We start from the raw sequence: 17,054 nt of genomic DNA on the forward strand, positions 1-17,054 counted from the left end.
GTTCTGGATCTAAGCAGTATGTATATAAAAATGTGGGCAAGGCCAGGCGAATTTGCTGCACAAATTAAAACACCCTCACACAACCCTGAAAGAGACGTTTATGTCATTTGTGTGGCGGAGCTGGAACATTCATTGTGAACTTGTTTGTAAATACATCGTAGTTTGATCAAGAAGAATGCAACTCAAACATCAAGACAAAAAGTTTGTTGTGTCCATCAGACTTCGCGCTGAGCAGCGCAGCTCCGAGTCCCGTCAGGCTGTGGAACTGGCCGTGAAGGAGCACAAAGCCGAGATGTTGGCGCTACAGCAGATTCTCAAAGACCAGAAACTCAAAGCCGAGAGCCTCGCAGACACTGTGAGTGTTTCGGCACCAAAGCGCAAGTATTTTAACACCCTCTGTGATTAAGCATATGTTACAATGAGCGCGTCGCGTTTTTCCCGTCCTTCAGCTGAACGATTTGGAGAAGAAGCACGCCATGTTGGAGATGAATGCTCGTAGTTTGCAGCAAAAGCTGGAGAGTGAGAGAGATCTGAAACAGCGGCTGTTGGAAGAGGTCCATTTACTATTTTCGCACCTTATAATCACAGCTCTTTGACGACATTATGAAGTTATTACCATAACATATTTTAATTGCATGCAGGTGGTGTGTTTTCTTTCATTTTGCTGCATACGAATTGACAAAACACACCTTGAAGTCTGTAAAGTCCTTGTGTTACGTGTCCAAGCTTGTTAAAAGAATCAGAATGGGATAATGTGGCACCTGTTGTTGTTGTTTTGCAGCAAGAGAAGCTTCAGCAGCAGATGGATGGTCAGAAGGCCCACATCTTTCGTCTGACCCAGGGCCTTCAAGAGGCCCTGGACCAGACTGACCTGCTGAAAACTGAGCGAACTGACCTGGAATATCAGCTGGAGAACATACAGGTGCTGCTACATATACCGGATTGTACTGTACACACTTTTACTATACAGTATATGCATATATATATATATATATATTGGAAAGTAGCATTCATACATGAAGGAACAAAATCCAGCATTTTGAGTTCTTTCCTTCCATATACTTTGCAATTTTTTTCCCCCCCACATGATTATTGTTTTTATTATAATTATTGTTTACAGCACAGGTGATTGAAGCATTATAACCCGATTTCTATTGTTTCCTTTTCATTTGCACGTTAAAAAGTGTGTTCTGTGTCACACACATACATGCACTCAAATTTTGGTCTTCGCCCCCACACTTTGCATTATTTCTCTGTATGACGCCAAGTATTTGAGGAGAAATTCACAACAGTAGTGATGTTCACTTAGCTCCACCTGCAGGCTGTATACTCTCATGAGAAGGTGAAAATGGAGGGCACTATCACTCAGCAGACCAAGCTCATCGACTTCCTCCAAGCGCAGGCCCATGGCGGTTCGAAGAAGAAAAAGGTCAGACGGCATCTCTTATTCATTTAATTGGCGTGAATCAATGTGAATTGTATAACCCCTTCAAAACATAGTGTACTTATTTTATATATATAAAAAAAATAATCAGCAAAAATTATTTTACATATTTTTGTTTTGCAGGTTAACATTTTTTTAATATTGTGCTCCTGAGTTAATGTTGGTGATCAGTTTGAATGCATTATTATTTATTGATTTTATGTAATCTTATTTTTCCGTATCATATGGTTTGACGTGGCCAGTCAAAAAAAATTAATAGTTTAATTAAGGATTTTATTTTATTTTTGAATTTCAGATGCAATTTAAATCTTTTCTGTTACAGTTAAATTAAGCTATTATTTGTTGTAAGTTGGTCCATATTTGATTCTTTTTTTATTCTCTTATACGTTAATACGGATACAGTGTTATGCAGAGATGTTCTTATAACAATTTTATAGACAAATAATACTATTTATAGTTATGTTTTCTTCTTACTGGGGGGGGCCTAACAGAAAATAATTGAGAAGCACTGCGCAAAACAACAAAAGAAATCTTTTAAATGATGAACGCCAAAAACGGGTAACTGCTTGATTATAAAGGTGGTGGATGAGTCACTTCATGCATGAATTGTCATTAAAACTCCTACTAAAATTCTCTGCACATTCACAATAACTTCTACTATTAATCAACAGCTTGGACAGAACCTACTCTTTGTTCTCATTGGACATGCCCATTCGCTGCGTTTCTCCTTCAGGGTCTTTTTGGACGTCGACGCGAGGACCTGTTGGCTGCCATGGCTGCTCAGGCGCAGGCCCAGGGCCAAAGCCAGGGCCAGGTCTCCCCTGTGTCCTCCATCCAGCCAGTTCCCCTGCAGTACAGCGACATGAAGGTAGCACTGGACAAAGAGCGAACTCGCTGTTCTGAGCTGGAGGATGCGCTTCAGAAAATGAGAGCAGAACTGCGGTCCCTGAGAGAGGAAGGTACAAACACTTCATCCGCTCTTATTTTGGAAAAGCACAAAAAGTCCAGTCGATGTTTAAAGGTCATTTGTTTTTGCGTCACACACTGTTGTCATAGCAACTGACACTGAAATGATTGTTTTCATATTAACAAGGCCAAAGAGGCGAGTCAACATGCAAAAAAAAAAAAACAACAACTGTCGGTTCGGTTTTCTGCTCCAAGTTGATAAGCAATGATATGAACAAGAACTGATTTCAATGCCAGCACTCCAATACAAGGATCACAGCAGCTCCACAAACCCAGCGACAGCACGGCAACAGATGATGATGTCGGCCATGGTGAAGTCTCCCGATCACCAGCAAGTCCCACCGAGCCTGGTTCCAGCCAACTCGGGCCGCAGGAAGGAGGTCGCAACACCTGAAGGTGAGTGAGGACATGATGACGTCTTCATTCAAGAAGCCAATAACAGACTACAAACGTGATATTCAAAATACAGGCCCACAAATATAAATCCCACAAAAAAGAATGCTCTCTTACGATCCTTTCTCTTTCACACACCTTTCAGAAAGAAGGAGGGTGACTTTTGAAAGTAAGTTTCCCCAAACTCTCGGACAGTTGCCGCAGTTTGGTCTCGTACCCCCCGTCTCCTTTTGCCTTACCCATTCCTCAGAAGGCCAGATTTTTCAAAGTTGTGCATGTCCCCCAGCAGGTCAAATGTACATTTTCAGTTTTGCAGTGCACAGCTTTCGAAATCTGAAGCATCGTTTTCTTTCTTCGTTTGCTGAAGCTGAGCCCGTGTGATTCGCGGAACCCCACTCACTGTGTTTATCAACCCATTACGATCACCTCGTGCGCTTAGCGGGATAAAGCGGTTGATAAACACTGTAATGCACATAATGAATTCCAATCTAAAGGTATTATTCAGTCATATTATTGGGAAAATGACTGTATAATGATGTCAAAGTTGCATCAAAATTGCAAATGTGGCTGTCATTATAGACCCCTTCAAAGTTTGTAAACAATGTGACGCAATTTAAAGGGCGGGGCTTAGCTGGAGGCAAAAACACCTCAGTGGCGTGTGGTTCTAACACCGGTCAGCATATTTTCGCAGAAAGTTCACGTCGGAAAGGACGCGGAAAACGGCCATTTGAGTTCATATGTGTGTAAACTGACTCCCCACGACCGTGAATGTTACTTTAAAGAGTTAACTCTGACTGATGGGCTGATATTTACTGACCCGTACGCACTCACGCACTGGATAGACGATTTAACGGGACTATCCACCGTGCAATGGCCGGACATTTAAATCTACCTTATAGAAAACTGAGCAGTTTATACTAAAGATAAACTGAAGGCCTATAAATCATTACATGTCTACAACTAGAACTACTACTACAACTTGAATGCACATGTTCAAAATTTGTAATATAACAACGGTTCTGGCAACCAAAAACATAATACGACATTTTCTACAGACAACCAGTGTTGTTTACTTCGAGCTGCACTTCGTTGCCTTGTTGCGGTTGTTTTTGCCTCCACTAAACACCGTGACGTCATCGTGACGTAGGCCATGAAAGGGTCTATATTGTTGAAAGTACAATAATCCAAGAAAGGACTCCCGGTAAAGTAAATTTGAGTAGTTTGAATCATGTCCTGACCAAGGTATGCAAAATTTGAGGCACCTTTAACAGTATAATATTGACTGCATAATGCCTTTAAATGCACAAGCATCGGGATAAATACAGCCTTTTAATGCTTTAGTTTCCGTTTTTAAGCTGCTCATGTCCTCGACATCTTTTGAAAGCACTTTTTCGTTGAACGGACTTCATACTTGGTATGGCATGATGTATTGAGGCTTCGGCGGGACCCGATATAACGAAGCAACCCGCTCTCAATGTGACCCTGGCGTGATTGTATTCAGAATATAGCCGCCGAATGAAAGACAGCCAGAGGGAAAGAGAGAGGGAGAGGGCGCACCACCACACGGCTCACCGCTTCACGGTGGGACTCAACATGCGCGCCGCCAAGTGTACCGTTTGCCTGGATACAGTGCACTTTGGTCGACAAGCTGCCACCTGTCTCGGTGAGTGACACTTAAGAGTTTTCCATCACGTGCAGCATGTGCAGCATTTGTTTGTGGGCCATGTTGAGATCGGGAGGATTCTTTATTCTGTTCTACTCGCGATGAAGACTCAATAAGCACAAAATTTAAAAAAATGTGTCGACCTCCAACGTGGCGGTGTGTAATGTCACAGGAAAACAACACCCTTAAAACTGCTGTGTCAAAAGTAACCTAAATTGGGCGAAAACGAAATGGTTAACCCACCACCAATGCTTGGTTATTTATACCCGGTGTAATGGGTTGAGGATTTGACCGAGCAAAAAGTTTATTGTAGTTCATGAAACAACTCAAATGAAACTTGAAAAAAAAATCATTAATGAAATAGAATAAAAATGAAAATACATATGTTTTTTAAAACTAACTACAACTGATAATAATTATAGCAAAAATGTCCTTTTTGTGTTTATTTTGGTATTTTTGTATGTCCATCCAGAAGGAATGTCAGTCATTTGAGAATTATATTTTACTTTGGTACACAATATTTAGTAACCCTTTTTTTTTTTTTATTGCATTCGATAAATATTATATATATAGTGAAAGGGTTAACAATAATTCTAAAACTAATAAAAATTAAAACTACTATAAACTGAAGCTAGACATTTTCGAAAAATAATTAATAAAAATTAAATAAAAAAAAACATCTAAAAATAATTTAACTGAATTAAAAAAAAAAGTTGTGGGAATAATTGTCAATATAATTTATCATACATTTGCTGCAATGAACAATTGCTTCTGCTTGCAATGGAGAATGCTTTTCTCTGCTCCACACTCACATTCACATAGCCTAGCTAGGCTACAGAATGATATCTTAACAGAAGATGACTCTTCTGCACAAGAACCAGAACATCTAACGCAGCAGAATGGTTAGAGCCAGTCTGCTGATTCTGCCTGTTGTCTGTTAAGAAATGATTGCAAACTTGACCACACATGTACTCAGCAATCTTCCACTCACATGTACACACACACATAGACAAACAAGTACACTGTGATCCATTTGCATTTTTAGGGGTGGCTCACCAATGTAACTAGGGGCGTGAAAACCAAATAAAAAGAGAGGGTGAGGAGAGGATTAGTGAATTGTATCAGTCAGCTCCTCTCCTCTCTCCTCGCGAGTTTCCCGTCTCTCCTTTTTGTGTCGTGTTTAATAAATGTCAAACAGGTAATCCTGACATTATCATCTCCCTGCCAAGCACAATGGGTCAACATTTTTAATCCAACAAGAGGTAAAAACTACCCATACTGATGAGTTAAAGCTACCAAGGAATTAGTTACCAGGCTATCAGTATAGCTGTAGTTTGCAAACAACATGTTTTTTTTTTTTTTTTTTTTTTTTTTTTTTTTACGTCAGTACACAACTGTCAGAAAAGGTGGTCATAATTAGCTCTTCAGCCTGCCCAAATCCAATCTTCAAGCCAACCTGCTGGTTCAAACTAATTAGCCCAATCTTGGAGAATAGTAACTCTATCTGCTCAAAATCCACAGCTAAGCCATAATTCCGCCCGTGTTTATAAATTACTGTATCGACCTTATAATGTTCTGTCTAATTATTTCTGAGTGCCTGTTATCACTGTTGCGCAATGCACTTTTGTGTTGAGGAGCCCCAACGTTGTATGCCATTGCTCTTTTTTGTGATATTTTCCCTCCCTCAGAATGTCACGCTCTGTGCCATCCGAAATGCTCCCCGTGCCTTCCAGCGACGTGTGGCATGTCGAGCGACTGCTCCCTGCATCTGTCCGACGGCTTGTGTCGGGAGAAGGGCAACTCTTCGGGCCAGCCGCTCAAAGACGCCAGCGGACACATGCACATGGAGGGATGGATGAAGCAGCCCAGGTTAACTATGCTCGCTCACTCATAATAGCCAAACAAATACCTTCATGAAGATTCTTCTGTAAAGTTTTGGTCTTAAGCTGCCAGCCAATTTGTGTGAGAAAGGTGTATTAATTGTGTCCTGTTTTCACATGAAAACTATGTGCTTCCGCTATTGCAGAAATGGAAAGCGAGGTCAAGGCTGGGAGAGGAAGTATGTGGTGCTTGACGGGACTAAAGTGTCCATCTACGAGATCGAACCCAGAGAAGGTTACTTGAGCAATCATCTTACCTTTTGAGAGCTGATGACTTTCATTCATTGTGTTTAGAGCTGTCAAAATTAACCGATTAATCGCCAGGTTTACCAAATTAAACAACAACTATTTTAATAATCGAATAAATGTATGAGGCGGCATAGTGGATGACCGGTTAGCACGTCTGCCTCCCAGTTCTGAGGACTCGGGTTCGAGTCCAGGCTCCGGCCTTTCTGGGTGGAGTTTGCATGTTCTCCCCGTCCCAGCGTGGGTCTTCTCCGGGTACTCCGGTCTCCTCCCACATTCCAAAGACATGCATGGCAGGTTAATTGGGCGCTCCGAATTGTCCCTCGGTGTGCTTGTGAGTGTGGATAAAATAATCAAAATAAAGTAATTAGGGGGGAAATGCAAAATTAAAATGAATCCGATTAGTTGATTAATTGATTCTAAAAATAATCGATGGTGACAGCATTAATTGTGTTTGATTCTGGATGCCTTGTGATTTAACTCAGATTCAATTAAGCCACTAGAGGAGTTCGACTTGTGCATGTCTGATGGAGAGGTCGAAGTTCACGGAGCGGTCGGGGCCACCGAGCTACCCAACACAGCCAAATCAGGTATGATGTAATCCTTCACATAAATAACACCAGCAAGAAGTCAAGTATTGATGATTCGCTGATGTCGGTTGTCTTTTATTTATTTATTTTTTTGTTGGAGATCAGATGTTCCATACGTGCTGAAACTGGAGTCTCGCTGTCACGCCCCTTGCTGGCCCGGGCAGTCCATTTACTTCATGGCTCCCAGTTTCCCAGACAAGCAGCGCTGGGTGGCAGTGATGGAATCTGTCGTCGCTGGGGGGCGTGTCTCGCGGGAGAAGGCTGAGGCGGACGCAGTGAGTATCTCGGCACTCTGCTGACTTGTAAAAAGGACGGATGTAATCAGTTCAACGGGGGATTATTCAGAAGTGAATTTGTCTTTTTGTTTCACTTTTCTATGTCGTTAATTGTCATCTTCTTTTCCGTCTCTCTCTCTCTCTCCTCCACTGTTTCTTTCTTTGTCTCTCACAACCCGATTTGTTGCGTTTCCATCCTGCCTCATTATATATCCGCTATATGGGCGTGTTTTGTTGATTTGCTGGATTCTACCCATTTCATTTGAGTATCTTTGCATACATAGGCTGCTGTGTCCAAAAGACAAATGCTTCTGTCTCCTCTGGTCCAGGTAAAAAAATAAAAAAAAAATAAAAAAGTGCAGACACAAGACTTTCCTTTCCGAGCTCACAGTGATGCACCAGCCTCGCATTCTATTGGTTAATGTTGACTAACCCACCCGCACTCCCACGCAAGCTACCACCTGTCCCACTGACATCCCCCCTCACACTCACTGTCGTCTGACTGCAGCACTATTATTTCTTTTGAAAACCATCGTTGTGATAAAAAAAATTTTTATTATTATTATTATTAGTTTTTTCTTTTTTTTCTTTTTTTTCTTTTTACTAAGGCACTCCTGAGTTATGAATTTACCCCAATTTCACTCCCTACACTCTCCTGTTGCATGTTGATGATCACATTTTGTTCATAAAAGGGGAAGTCATCCCCACACCATTCTTAAGAATATGTTCTATGCAGCCCAACTACCCATTTTTATCCATTTGAGGGGCGGCCATTTTGCCACTTGCTGTCGACTGAAAATGACATCATAGTTGCTCGAGTAACGACCAATCATGGCTCACCTGTTTTCCGAAGCTAAGCCGTGATTGATTGGCTGTTACCTAAGCCCTGAGCAACTGTAATATCATTTTCAGTCGACAGCATGTGGCAAAATGGCTGCCCCCTGAGGAGAAAAAACAAAACAAAAACAAACAAACCGAGTGGATTAACTCATATTCCGCAATATTAATCAGAATGCCGTGTTTAAAGTGATACTGTAATACTACATAAGACTTATTATTTTTGTTTTTTGCGGTAACCAATTCATTTGCGCACACACGTCAAGTGTTGGAGAACCGGGTAATCTATCAAATATCTTGGCAATCCTTTACATACTATCAAGTAATTGAGCTGGAGGAATTTCTAGCACTAAAAGGAGAGAGTGAAGGTTTGCTTTTCGATTTTGAAAATCTGGTCACCCTAGTTATAGCTTTCAATGATAGCATCTAACGGATATTTGTACAGTAAAAAGTCTACTGTGAACTTGCATGTGACTCCTGACCTGTCCTCACTTCCACACCCTCCTGCAGGCGTCGCGTTCTTTCCGTTGCATCTGCTGAGCGCATGTTGTTGACCGTCAACGTCTTTTCGATTTTAGAAGCTCCTAGGAAACTCTCTCCTGAAGCTGGAAGGAGACGACCGGCTTGATATCAACTGCACCCTTCCACTTACAGATCAGGTACCTTAACTCGTTCACTGGCGGCAGCCATTTTCACTGCATTTTCGCTCCCAGCCGTTTTACTGGATTTTGACTGATTTTGAAAGGCCCTTAGGATATTGTGTTCTATTGCTATAAAAACATGGAACCTACCAAAAGAAAGATTAAAGTCTCTTCTTTCATCAGGGAAAAAAAAGTATGTTTCTATTTGTTTCCATTTTGCAGCAATCAGCATTAGAATATAGCTAAGTTTCATCATTATTCACAAATCTGATTAAAACAGCGGGGAAAACAGCTTATTGCAACATGGCCCTGGTTGATCTCTTATACTCCGTTGCCAACTACTGGCCGCTTTTGTAATAACTACCAATGCTTCTAGCATTCTCTTCAGTTCAGAGGCCACATCAAAGCCTTATGTATGCTCTAGTATAAAAAAAAAACATGGGGAAAAAAAGTATAAATATGTCTTTGGGAGCATGGTATGGTAATATTAAAAATAGAATGTTTTTGTAAGTTTTTCAGTGCAAATTAGTTAATTGTCACATATATGGTTACATCCATCCATCTATCCATTTTCTTAACCGCTTACTCCTCACTAGGGATGTAACGATATCCAAACATAACAATTGGATATGATCACGATATGAAGGTCATGACACGATAATTATCACGATATTGTGGGGAGGTTGGCGGTACAAAAAAAAGGTCACAATAGTGTAAGAAAAAAAAAAGAGCTCATACTAAAAAAACAAAACACAAAATATTATTGTATTATTAATAATATATAAATATAATATCTGTACATTGAGGCACTTTCTAATGCAAGCACACATATTGACTCGGTTCACAAGCAAATTACGTTCCCCTTCATCTGACCATTATTGTGGACTTTAAACGTCGAAGGGCCAAAACATGGCTTGTGAAAATTAAACTGCACTAAAAAAAACTATCCACCAGAGGGTGATAGAACTGCACAAATGAAAATCAACCTGACTTTTTTTTAACAGATGTGCTGCTTTTAATATCGTTACATGATGACGACGATATATTGTGTCAGTTTTAATATTGCGATATCACGATATCGTCAATATCGTTACATCCCTACTCCTCACAAGGGCTGCGGGGGCGTTGGAGCCTATCCCAAGCTGGCTTCGGACATTAGGCGGGGCACACCCTGAACTGGTTGCCTATGCTTGCAGATCGTCCTGGTGGGCTCGGAGGAAGGTCTGTACGCCCTCAACGTGATCAAGAACTCCCTGACTCACATTCCTGGCCTGGGATCGGTCTTTCAGATCCACATCGTCAAGGAGATGGAGAAACTGCTGATGATTGTCGGTGAGAGTTTGGGCCCGTGCTCACCGCCGCATCCATTAGCAAGCGCCACTCGCTAATAAAGCTTTGCATCAGCTGGCATGTAACACGGAGACGTTGTGCCGCAGGGGACGAGAGGGCCTTGTGCCTGGTGGAGATCAAGCGAGTCAAGCAGTCTTTGACCCAGTGCCACCTGCCCAGCCAGTCCGAGCTGGCGCCGTACATCTTTGAGACGGTGAAAGGATGCCATCTGTTCGCTGCCGGCAGAGTACGTCTTGTATAACGAGAGGATGAGTCGGAGCAATGAGACTGGACCAGTTGACGGCAATCGTGTGCTTGCGTCGTCTTCGCAGATAGACAACGGCTCGTGCATTTGTGCTGCGATGCCCAACAAGATCACCATTCTACGTTACAATGACAATCTCAGCAAATACTGCATTCGGAAGGTGATGTACCTTCCCTTGCTTTCATATCCACGCTGAACTATACATTCCTTTTCCTTTTATTATTATTATTATTTTTTTTTTTTGAACATATAAACAGATGAACAGCAGAGATAAAACAGAAAACAGCAACAATCAAAAGAGAAGAAAATCCCAATAAAATAATCATTCAATCAATCATAACTTACATGTTCAAAAGGGAGTAGGAAGAAGTTAAAAACTTATCTAGTCCTACCCCTTTTACTCAATATATTTAAACTTATTTCATTATTAATACAATTTTAATTTACTAATTAAAAAAAAAATAAAAAAATAATAATAATAATAAATGATATATATAATCCAAGTTATATATATATATATATACATATATACATACATACACACATATATATATATATATACATATACATATATACATACATACATATACACACATATACACAAGTGCACTTAACATATTCACATTTACCAAAAACATATATACATAAATTTACTAAACATATACCATAATACCTATCTAGATCATTTACACATACTCACATGTACATTTTTCATATTCTGGTCTGACATAGATAATTTTTTTGAACTTTACTTTTAAACATTTTTTTAAACTCCAGCATTGAGTCACAATTTTTCAGAGCAATTTCCAAATGATTCATATCATCATTGTGAAGTGCACCACTAACAATTGTGTTATAAAGACAACCATTTTCGTCATGATTGGAAAAAATAGAGAATATGTCATATTTTGGTCTCCAAACTGTAAAATTATGAAATATCTTCATTTCTCAGGAAATTGAAACTCTGGAGCCTTGCAGCTGCATCCACCTGACGAGCTACAGCATCATCCTTGGCACCAACAAGTTCTATGAGATTGAGATGAAGCAATTTGTACTCGAAGGTGTGCTCGTCGTCACTCGTCGTCACCTTCTTCACATGTCTACGTTTAATTTATACTGTCATTAGTCGGCTTGAAAAGCCTCAAACTGAAATCTACTTCTTGGCTACTGATTAATGTGAAAGGCTTCCAGTTTGATGCACACTTCTGAAATATATCTGCTCAGATTACATTTTATCTGCACAGTAAATTTCTTAGATATTGTTACGTTCTGGGGTTGGATCCCAAAAACGCAGACACAAATAGGATTTAACTCTTTATTCACACAACTTGACTGAACGAAAAACAACGAGAACGCATCGAGAATCACGAGAGCCCTTGAGCTGTGGAGATGCACAGAGGAACAGAGGTAATAATCCGACAAATACACACTTCTCGGTTTGGCTTAAATAGACAGTGAATTGATCGGATTGGCTGTGGCTAGACATGTGGATAACAGGACTGACATGGAATTATCTGAATGGCTGTTGGCCATAAAAAGAGATGAAAGATTCTTGACACCAACAAGATCATGACAAGGCTCATGACATCACAGATCTTAAAACAAGTTGAAACTAGATGCCGATTACATCAGTTCAAAACAGACACTTGACCTCACGGTCATGACCCAAACTTAACCCTGGCATGACCAGTCATGACAGATGTATTTTACTCTTAAAAAAAAAAGAAAAAAAGACAATATTCTGTCCCACTCTAAACTTTACACTTGATAGTTTTTTGTTTTTTTTGAATATTTTACTCTCTTCCAAGTATAAAGTTTATAATGATATAATATAATCTTTTTCAGAGTAAAATTTACTGTACAAAATTTACTGTGGGTTAAAATAAAAAAATACAAAAAAATAATAAATAATTCATTCTTTTTATTTATTTATTTTGAAAGAATGTGAGCATGTGATCCTTAGGGCCTACACGTTGATGACCCCTGCTCTAAACTTTCATCTGAATGTACAGTCAACAAACAAATGACAATTACAAATCAGTAGTTCATTTTCCCTACATAAGATTAAAATATAAATTCAGTTTCACATCAAATCAAAACATCCCATAGTTTTCATGCAAAGACCCCCTTTTTCATATCACAATTAATGATTGATATGATACAATTACCATCACATTAAACAGATGATTGAACAAAATTAAGAATGAAAGGGAACAAAATGGTCTTTGTCTCTGTTTTGAAACGTGAGCTTCCTGCTACCACCAGTTTAGGCGGATGAGTTAGGCTGCCAGTCCTGTTTCTTTGGGAGCAGAGTAGATAAAAAAAAACAAAAAACACACAGTTTATTGGTTAATGGCCTTCACTGTCAAAATAGGAGTTAAAACAGACCACAACCATTGCCAAGGAAACCAGACAATCCAAGCTACAAGCACACAAGAAATGCTGAGATTTTAATGTCGACATATCGTTGTGCTGCCCATAATTGATGACGCGAAATAATATATTAATAGTTTAGTTTTTGTGTATTGTTTACTGTTCATCACAAGTTACTCTGTATGCATGAACCGTTCAAGCAAATGCAGAGATGGTATTGAAGCCATCGTTCCCGTCCGTGTCTGGTCTGCCGCAGAGTTCCTGGACAAGAACGACATGTCGCTGGCGTCGGCCGTGTTTGCCGCCTCGTCCCACAGCTTCCCCATCGCCATCATGCAGGTGGCCAGCAGCATGCAGAAGGAGGAGTACCTGCTGTGTTTTCATGGTGAGGCCGCACAGATTGGACACATAAACATATATGGAAAAAAAACAACACATTTTTGAAGTGTGGGGAAAGTGAGCCTCGATTGGCCCTCTTGTTTCTAATGAATTACTGAGACCTTGAACAAATACTATTAATAGAACAACTAGAATTTTTTTTTTTTTTTTTTAACCCAGCCCATATTTTTGAATGGGATTAGACGTGACCTTAAACGTATGCACACAAAACTCTTGAGTTGAAATTTGTGGCGTGTCTTGGTCTTGCAGAGTTTGGTGTGTTTGTGGACACGTACGGACGGAGGAGTCGCACCGAGGACATCAAGTGGAGTCGCCTGCCTTTGTCCTTTGGTGAATACGCTTGACAAACCCGCGCGATTATTATTATCTCTCGTAATTGTGTGTGTTCGGTTGTGCAGCCTACAGAGAGCCCTACCTATTTGTCACCTACTTCAACTCACTGGACGTCATTGAGGTTCAGGGTCACGCCGCTTTGGGGTGAGCCTCACCGGATGCTACTGGATGCCATTTATTATTATTTATGACCTAAACATTGTTGTTGTTTGCAGTCCTTCAGTGCTGGCCCACCTGGACATCCCCAGTCCTCGCTATCTGGGCCCAGCCATCTCCTCTGGAGCCATTTACCTGGCTTCGTCCTACCAGAACAAACTGCGGGTCATCTGCTGCAAGGGCAGCCTGATCCGAGAGTCGGGAGAGCTGCAGAGGACCGGATCCAGCAGGGGGTCAGCGCCTTCTCGCTTGCCCGGTGGTGACATTTTGCTCGGGCGTGTTTAAAATGAGACGCGTCGGCATGAAAGCGCACGTTTGCTCAAACAAAAACAAAATCCTAAAGGCTATGCTCGTAAGTCAGCCATCCTGTTATGTACTGCTGATGCTATGGCAGTATGGATTTGGTTACCATGACAACTAGGAGCAGATTTTGGAGTGGCTGCACTTGGAGCACTGAATTAAAAAAACAACTGTGAACTGCGAAGCGCACGTGAGCCTCGATAAAGGCAACATAGATTTGAGATTCCCTCACGGGGTCGGCACCACGCCACCGAATTGCGCTTGCCAATTACTGTGTGCAGTATGTGTAGCAAGTGCAGAAGACATCGCCAAACTCAAAAAACGCTCCCACGCTACCCGCTTCACAGAGCAATCGAGTATGTTGCTTGTCAGAAGCACAACTTTAGTCTCCTCATAAAACTTAACCCGCCAGTGACTCCTCCAAGTTTGGCTGCACACTGAGGTAACTGAGTTTTTTTGTTTTTTTTTTATGCGTTAATGAATGTATTATTATTAGTAGTCGTAGTCGTAGTCGTAGTAGTAGTAGTAATAGTAGTTTTAATTGAGCTATTGCTTGAAAGTGGCGCCGGATAGTCTCACGGGTACGTAACAGTTCAATCGTGTCAGGGAAAGCAGACGTCTGATAGCCTTTGCGACGTTTCCCCGGTCCAGGAGTCCCAGCAAGCGAGGCCCTCCCACCTACTCGGAGCACATCACCAAGCGCTTGACGTCGGGCCCCGGCAGTCATGACGGTCTGCATCGCGAGCCGAGCACCCCGCACCGCTACCGAGAGGGCCGCACCGAGTTCCGGCGGGACAAGTCACCGGCCCGCCCCTTGGACAGGGAGAAGTCACCCGGCAGGGTGCTGGACAGCCGCAGGGAGAGATCTCCGGCGCGATTCGGGGACAACAATCGACTCATCGCAGGGTCCGTGCGGACGCAGTTGGCTCCTGTTAACAAGGTCCTCTTGCAGATTCTTTTTGTGGGATAGGGGCCATTTAGAACAGCACCTGAAAGATAAGGTCAATCGAGTTTCATTCAAACTTCAGTTGAACACAAATTGACTTGATTTACTTTATTTTATATTTACTTTATCTTGATGTACTTTAACTTTGAACTTTAATAAGAAAAAACAAACAAACTTGACAGCACTTAACACTACTGTTCCGAAATGATCTTTTCCCACTGTAGTTAGACACAGGGTAGGAGTTTATTTTACTCAAGTAATACCACAATCCTACGGAGACCCGAAGGTGACATGGTAGAAAAAAAAAAACAACAACTTTGCGTTCCCTCGCAAATATGAACACAAAGATTGCGTGCCCTCGCAAAAACACTGCGTTCTCTCGCAAAGTTGTTTTTTTCGCCTAGCATGTCACCTTAGCTGCGCCGTAAACACTTCCGGGTCTTCCATGTGACCAAAAGCGACGTGTAAACAAAGCAGTGGAAAAATACATGCTCCAGCCTAGTCGCTTTGGGAAAGCTTTCCCACTGTTTTGTTTCATGTTTACAAACGTTCCATTCTCGTCGCTTTTGTTCACATGGAAGGTGACCCGGAAGTGTTTACGGCGCAGCTAAGGTGACATGGTAGGCGAAAAAAACAACTTTGCGCTCCCTCGCAAACACAATCTTTGAAAAGATATTTCTGAGGGAACGCAAAGGTGTTTTTGTGTGTGTGTGTGTGTGTTTTTTTTTTCCTACCATGTCACCTAGGGGCTCCGTACAATCCCTCTTACGTGGCCTGTCATTTGTCTTACAGGTGTGGGATCAGTCGTCGGTGTGAGCGGTCGCTGGCGCCCCCCCTTGGACAGGCCAGTGCCTCACACTTGACTGCCAGACGGCCATATTGCCTGTAACAGTCAGTCACGCATCTTCATTTGACCACACAAATCCGAGACGTGCTTTTTTTGCGGGGGTGGATCCCACAGTAGAATCGGTGGCAGGGAACACACGTCGAGCATCGGCGTACATGTAAATAGCGTTGAGAGTTTTTATAAAGGGAAAAGTCGGCCAGTAAAGCCATGTCTATTTTTTGTAAAACAAGAGTTTCTATCGATGTTTGCAGGGAGACTCGCGCCATGAATATGACTTTATTCATGGTAGTGAGGAGCGGGTTGAAGCAATTTGCACATGAATCAATTGGATTTGAACCGGATGTAAAAAGTTTTGTTTTCCACACCAAACGTGAGGTCCTCTTTCTTGACTTTGATATTCACTCATTGCATCGAGAAGTGCTTCATTGACGACAATGTTGCCTTGTTGTGTTGTTTCCAAAGCTCCGAGTGCCACCTCATCCTGCTCTCGTTAGTCCACAGCATCTCGTGTCTGTGCAGTGACATGTGATGGATGTCAAAGGTCGGTGTCGTTTCTTTAGTGCCTGTTCGACCATCTCATCGGCGAGCATGACATTCAGTATTTAACAGCAGCTCGGTTCTTTCTCCTGCTTATTTTCTCTCAAACTTTGCGTTCAGTAACTAGATGTTGATGTTTACGCAAACAAAAGAGTTTCCTGATTTTTAGATCTCTGCACAAGACATCATTAAAACATGATTGAAGTCTGCTTCTCCTTTGTATCTTTTCAGAGCAGGTGACGCACACAAAACACGGCTGGTTTGTCTAGTTTATTTCTCCTTAGATTCTACAACAACAAAACGCTCTTGAAAAAAAATAAAAATAAAAAAAAAATCATACTGAACAAGGAGCATTTATCATGACAGGAAATGGCTCTATGTACAGCTACAAAAACTCGCCTGACAAACAGCTTCAAAGTGCTTTTCCAACAGGAGCAAAACTACAAAAGAGGATTAGGGCCAGTGTCGGTGGGGGCGGGGTTTTACGAGGATTCTCAATTTGTTCTCAGAATTCCGACTTTATCACTTTAATCTCAAAATTCCGACTTTGTGAACTTAACCTCAAAATTCCTACTTTATCAATTTAACCTCAAAATTCCTACTTTATCAATTTAATCTCACAAGCTAATCTAAC

General features: G+C 41.4%; 1 protein-coding gene and 1 long non-coding RNA gene across 11 annotated transcripts in view; one reads left to right on the top strand and one right to left on the bottom strand.

Moving 5' to 3' along the window:
• Window positions 1-16,629, top strand: part of citb (citron rho-interacting serine/threonine kinase b) — a 39,370-nt gene extending 22,741 nt beyond the window's left edge. For 2 of the 10 annotated variants that reach the window (XM_077520959.1, XM_077520960.1), the window contains exons 18-41: window positions 220-355; window positions 450-554; window positions 782-922; window positions 1,322-1,429; window positions 2,178-2,403; window positions 2,648-2,806; window positions 2,949-2,972; window positions 4,305-4,466; window positions 6,155-6,335; window positions 6,493-6,581; window positions 7,078-7,182; window positions 7,288-7,457; window positions 7,742-7,786; window positions 8,873-8,953; window positions 10,132-10,267; window positions 10,372-10,511; window positions 10,597-10,689; window positions 11,482-11,590; window positions 13,159-13,287; window positions 13,551-13,631; window positions 13,700-13,778; window positions 13,850-14,023; window positions 14,742-15,030; window positions 15,829-16,629. In XM_077520959.1, coding sequence (XP_077377085.1) covers window positions 220-355; window positions 450-554; window positions 782-922; window positions 1,322-1,429; window positions 2,178-2,403; window positions 2,648-2,806; window positions 2,949-2,972; window positions 4,305-4,466; window positions 6,155-6,335; window positions 6,493-6,581; window positions 7,078-7,182; window positions 7,288-7,457; window positions 7,742-7,786; window positions 8,873-8,953; window positions 10,132-10,267; window positions 10,372-10,511; window positions 10,597-10,689; window positions 11,482-11,590; window positions 13,159-13,287; window positions 13,551-13,631; window positions 13,700-13,778; window positions 13,850-14,023; window positions 14,742-15,030; window positions 15,829-15,852 — 2,986 coding nt within the window. In that variant the 3' untranslated portion in view covers window positions 15,853-16,629. Of the gene's footprint in view, window positions 1-219; window positions 356-449; window positions 555-781; window positions 923-1,309; window positions 1,430-2,177; window positions 2,404-2,647; window positions 2,807-2,948; window positions 2,973-4,304; window positions 4,467-6,154; window positions 6,336-6,492; window positions 6,582-7,077; window positions 7,183-7,287; window positions 7,458-7,741; window positions 7,787-8,872; window positions 8,954-10,131; window positions 10,268-10,371; window positions 10,512-10,596; window positions 10,690-11,481; window positions 11,591-13,158; window positions 13,288-13,550; window positions 13,632-13,699; window positions 13,779-13,849; window positions 14,024-14,741; window positions 15,031-15,828 lie in introns of all 10 variants that reach the window. The other 8 variants (XM_077520957.1, XM_077520958.1, XM_077520962.1 and 5 more) reach the window with 6 other exon arrangements.
• LOC144018613 (uncharacterized) lies at window positions 14,611-15,439 on the bottom strand. Its single transcript, XR_013283481.1, has 2 exons — window positions 15,160-15,439; window positions 14,611-15,079 (listed from the first exon to the last, which is right to left on the bottom strand). It is a non-coding gene; the product is annotated as an uncharacterized LOC144018613 (long non-coding RNA).
• Window positions 16,630-17,054: the final 425 nt, after the last annotated feature.

Source organism: Festucalex cinctus, chromosome 5 (genome assembly GCF_051991245.1).
Source record: "Festucalex cinctus isolate MCC-2025b chromosome 5, RoL_Fcin_1.0, whole genome shotgun sequence".
Taxonomy (NCBI): Eukaryota; Metazoa; Chordata; class Actinopteri; order Syngnathiformes; family Syngnathidae; genus Festucalex; species Festucalex cinctus.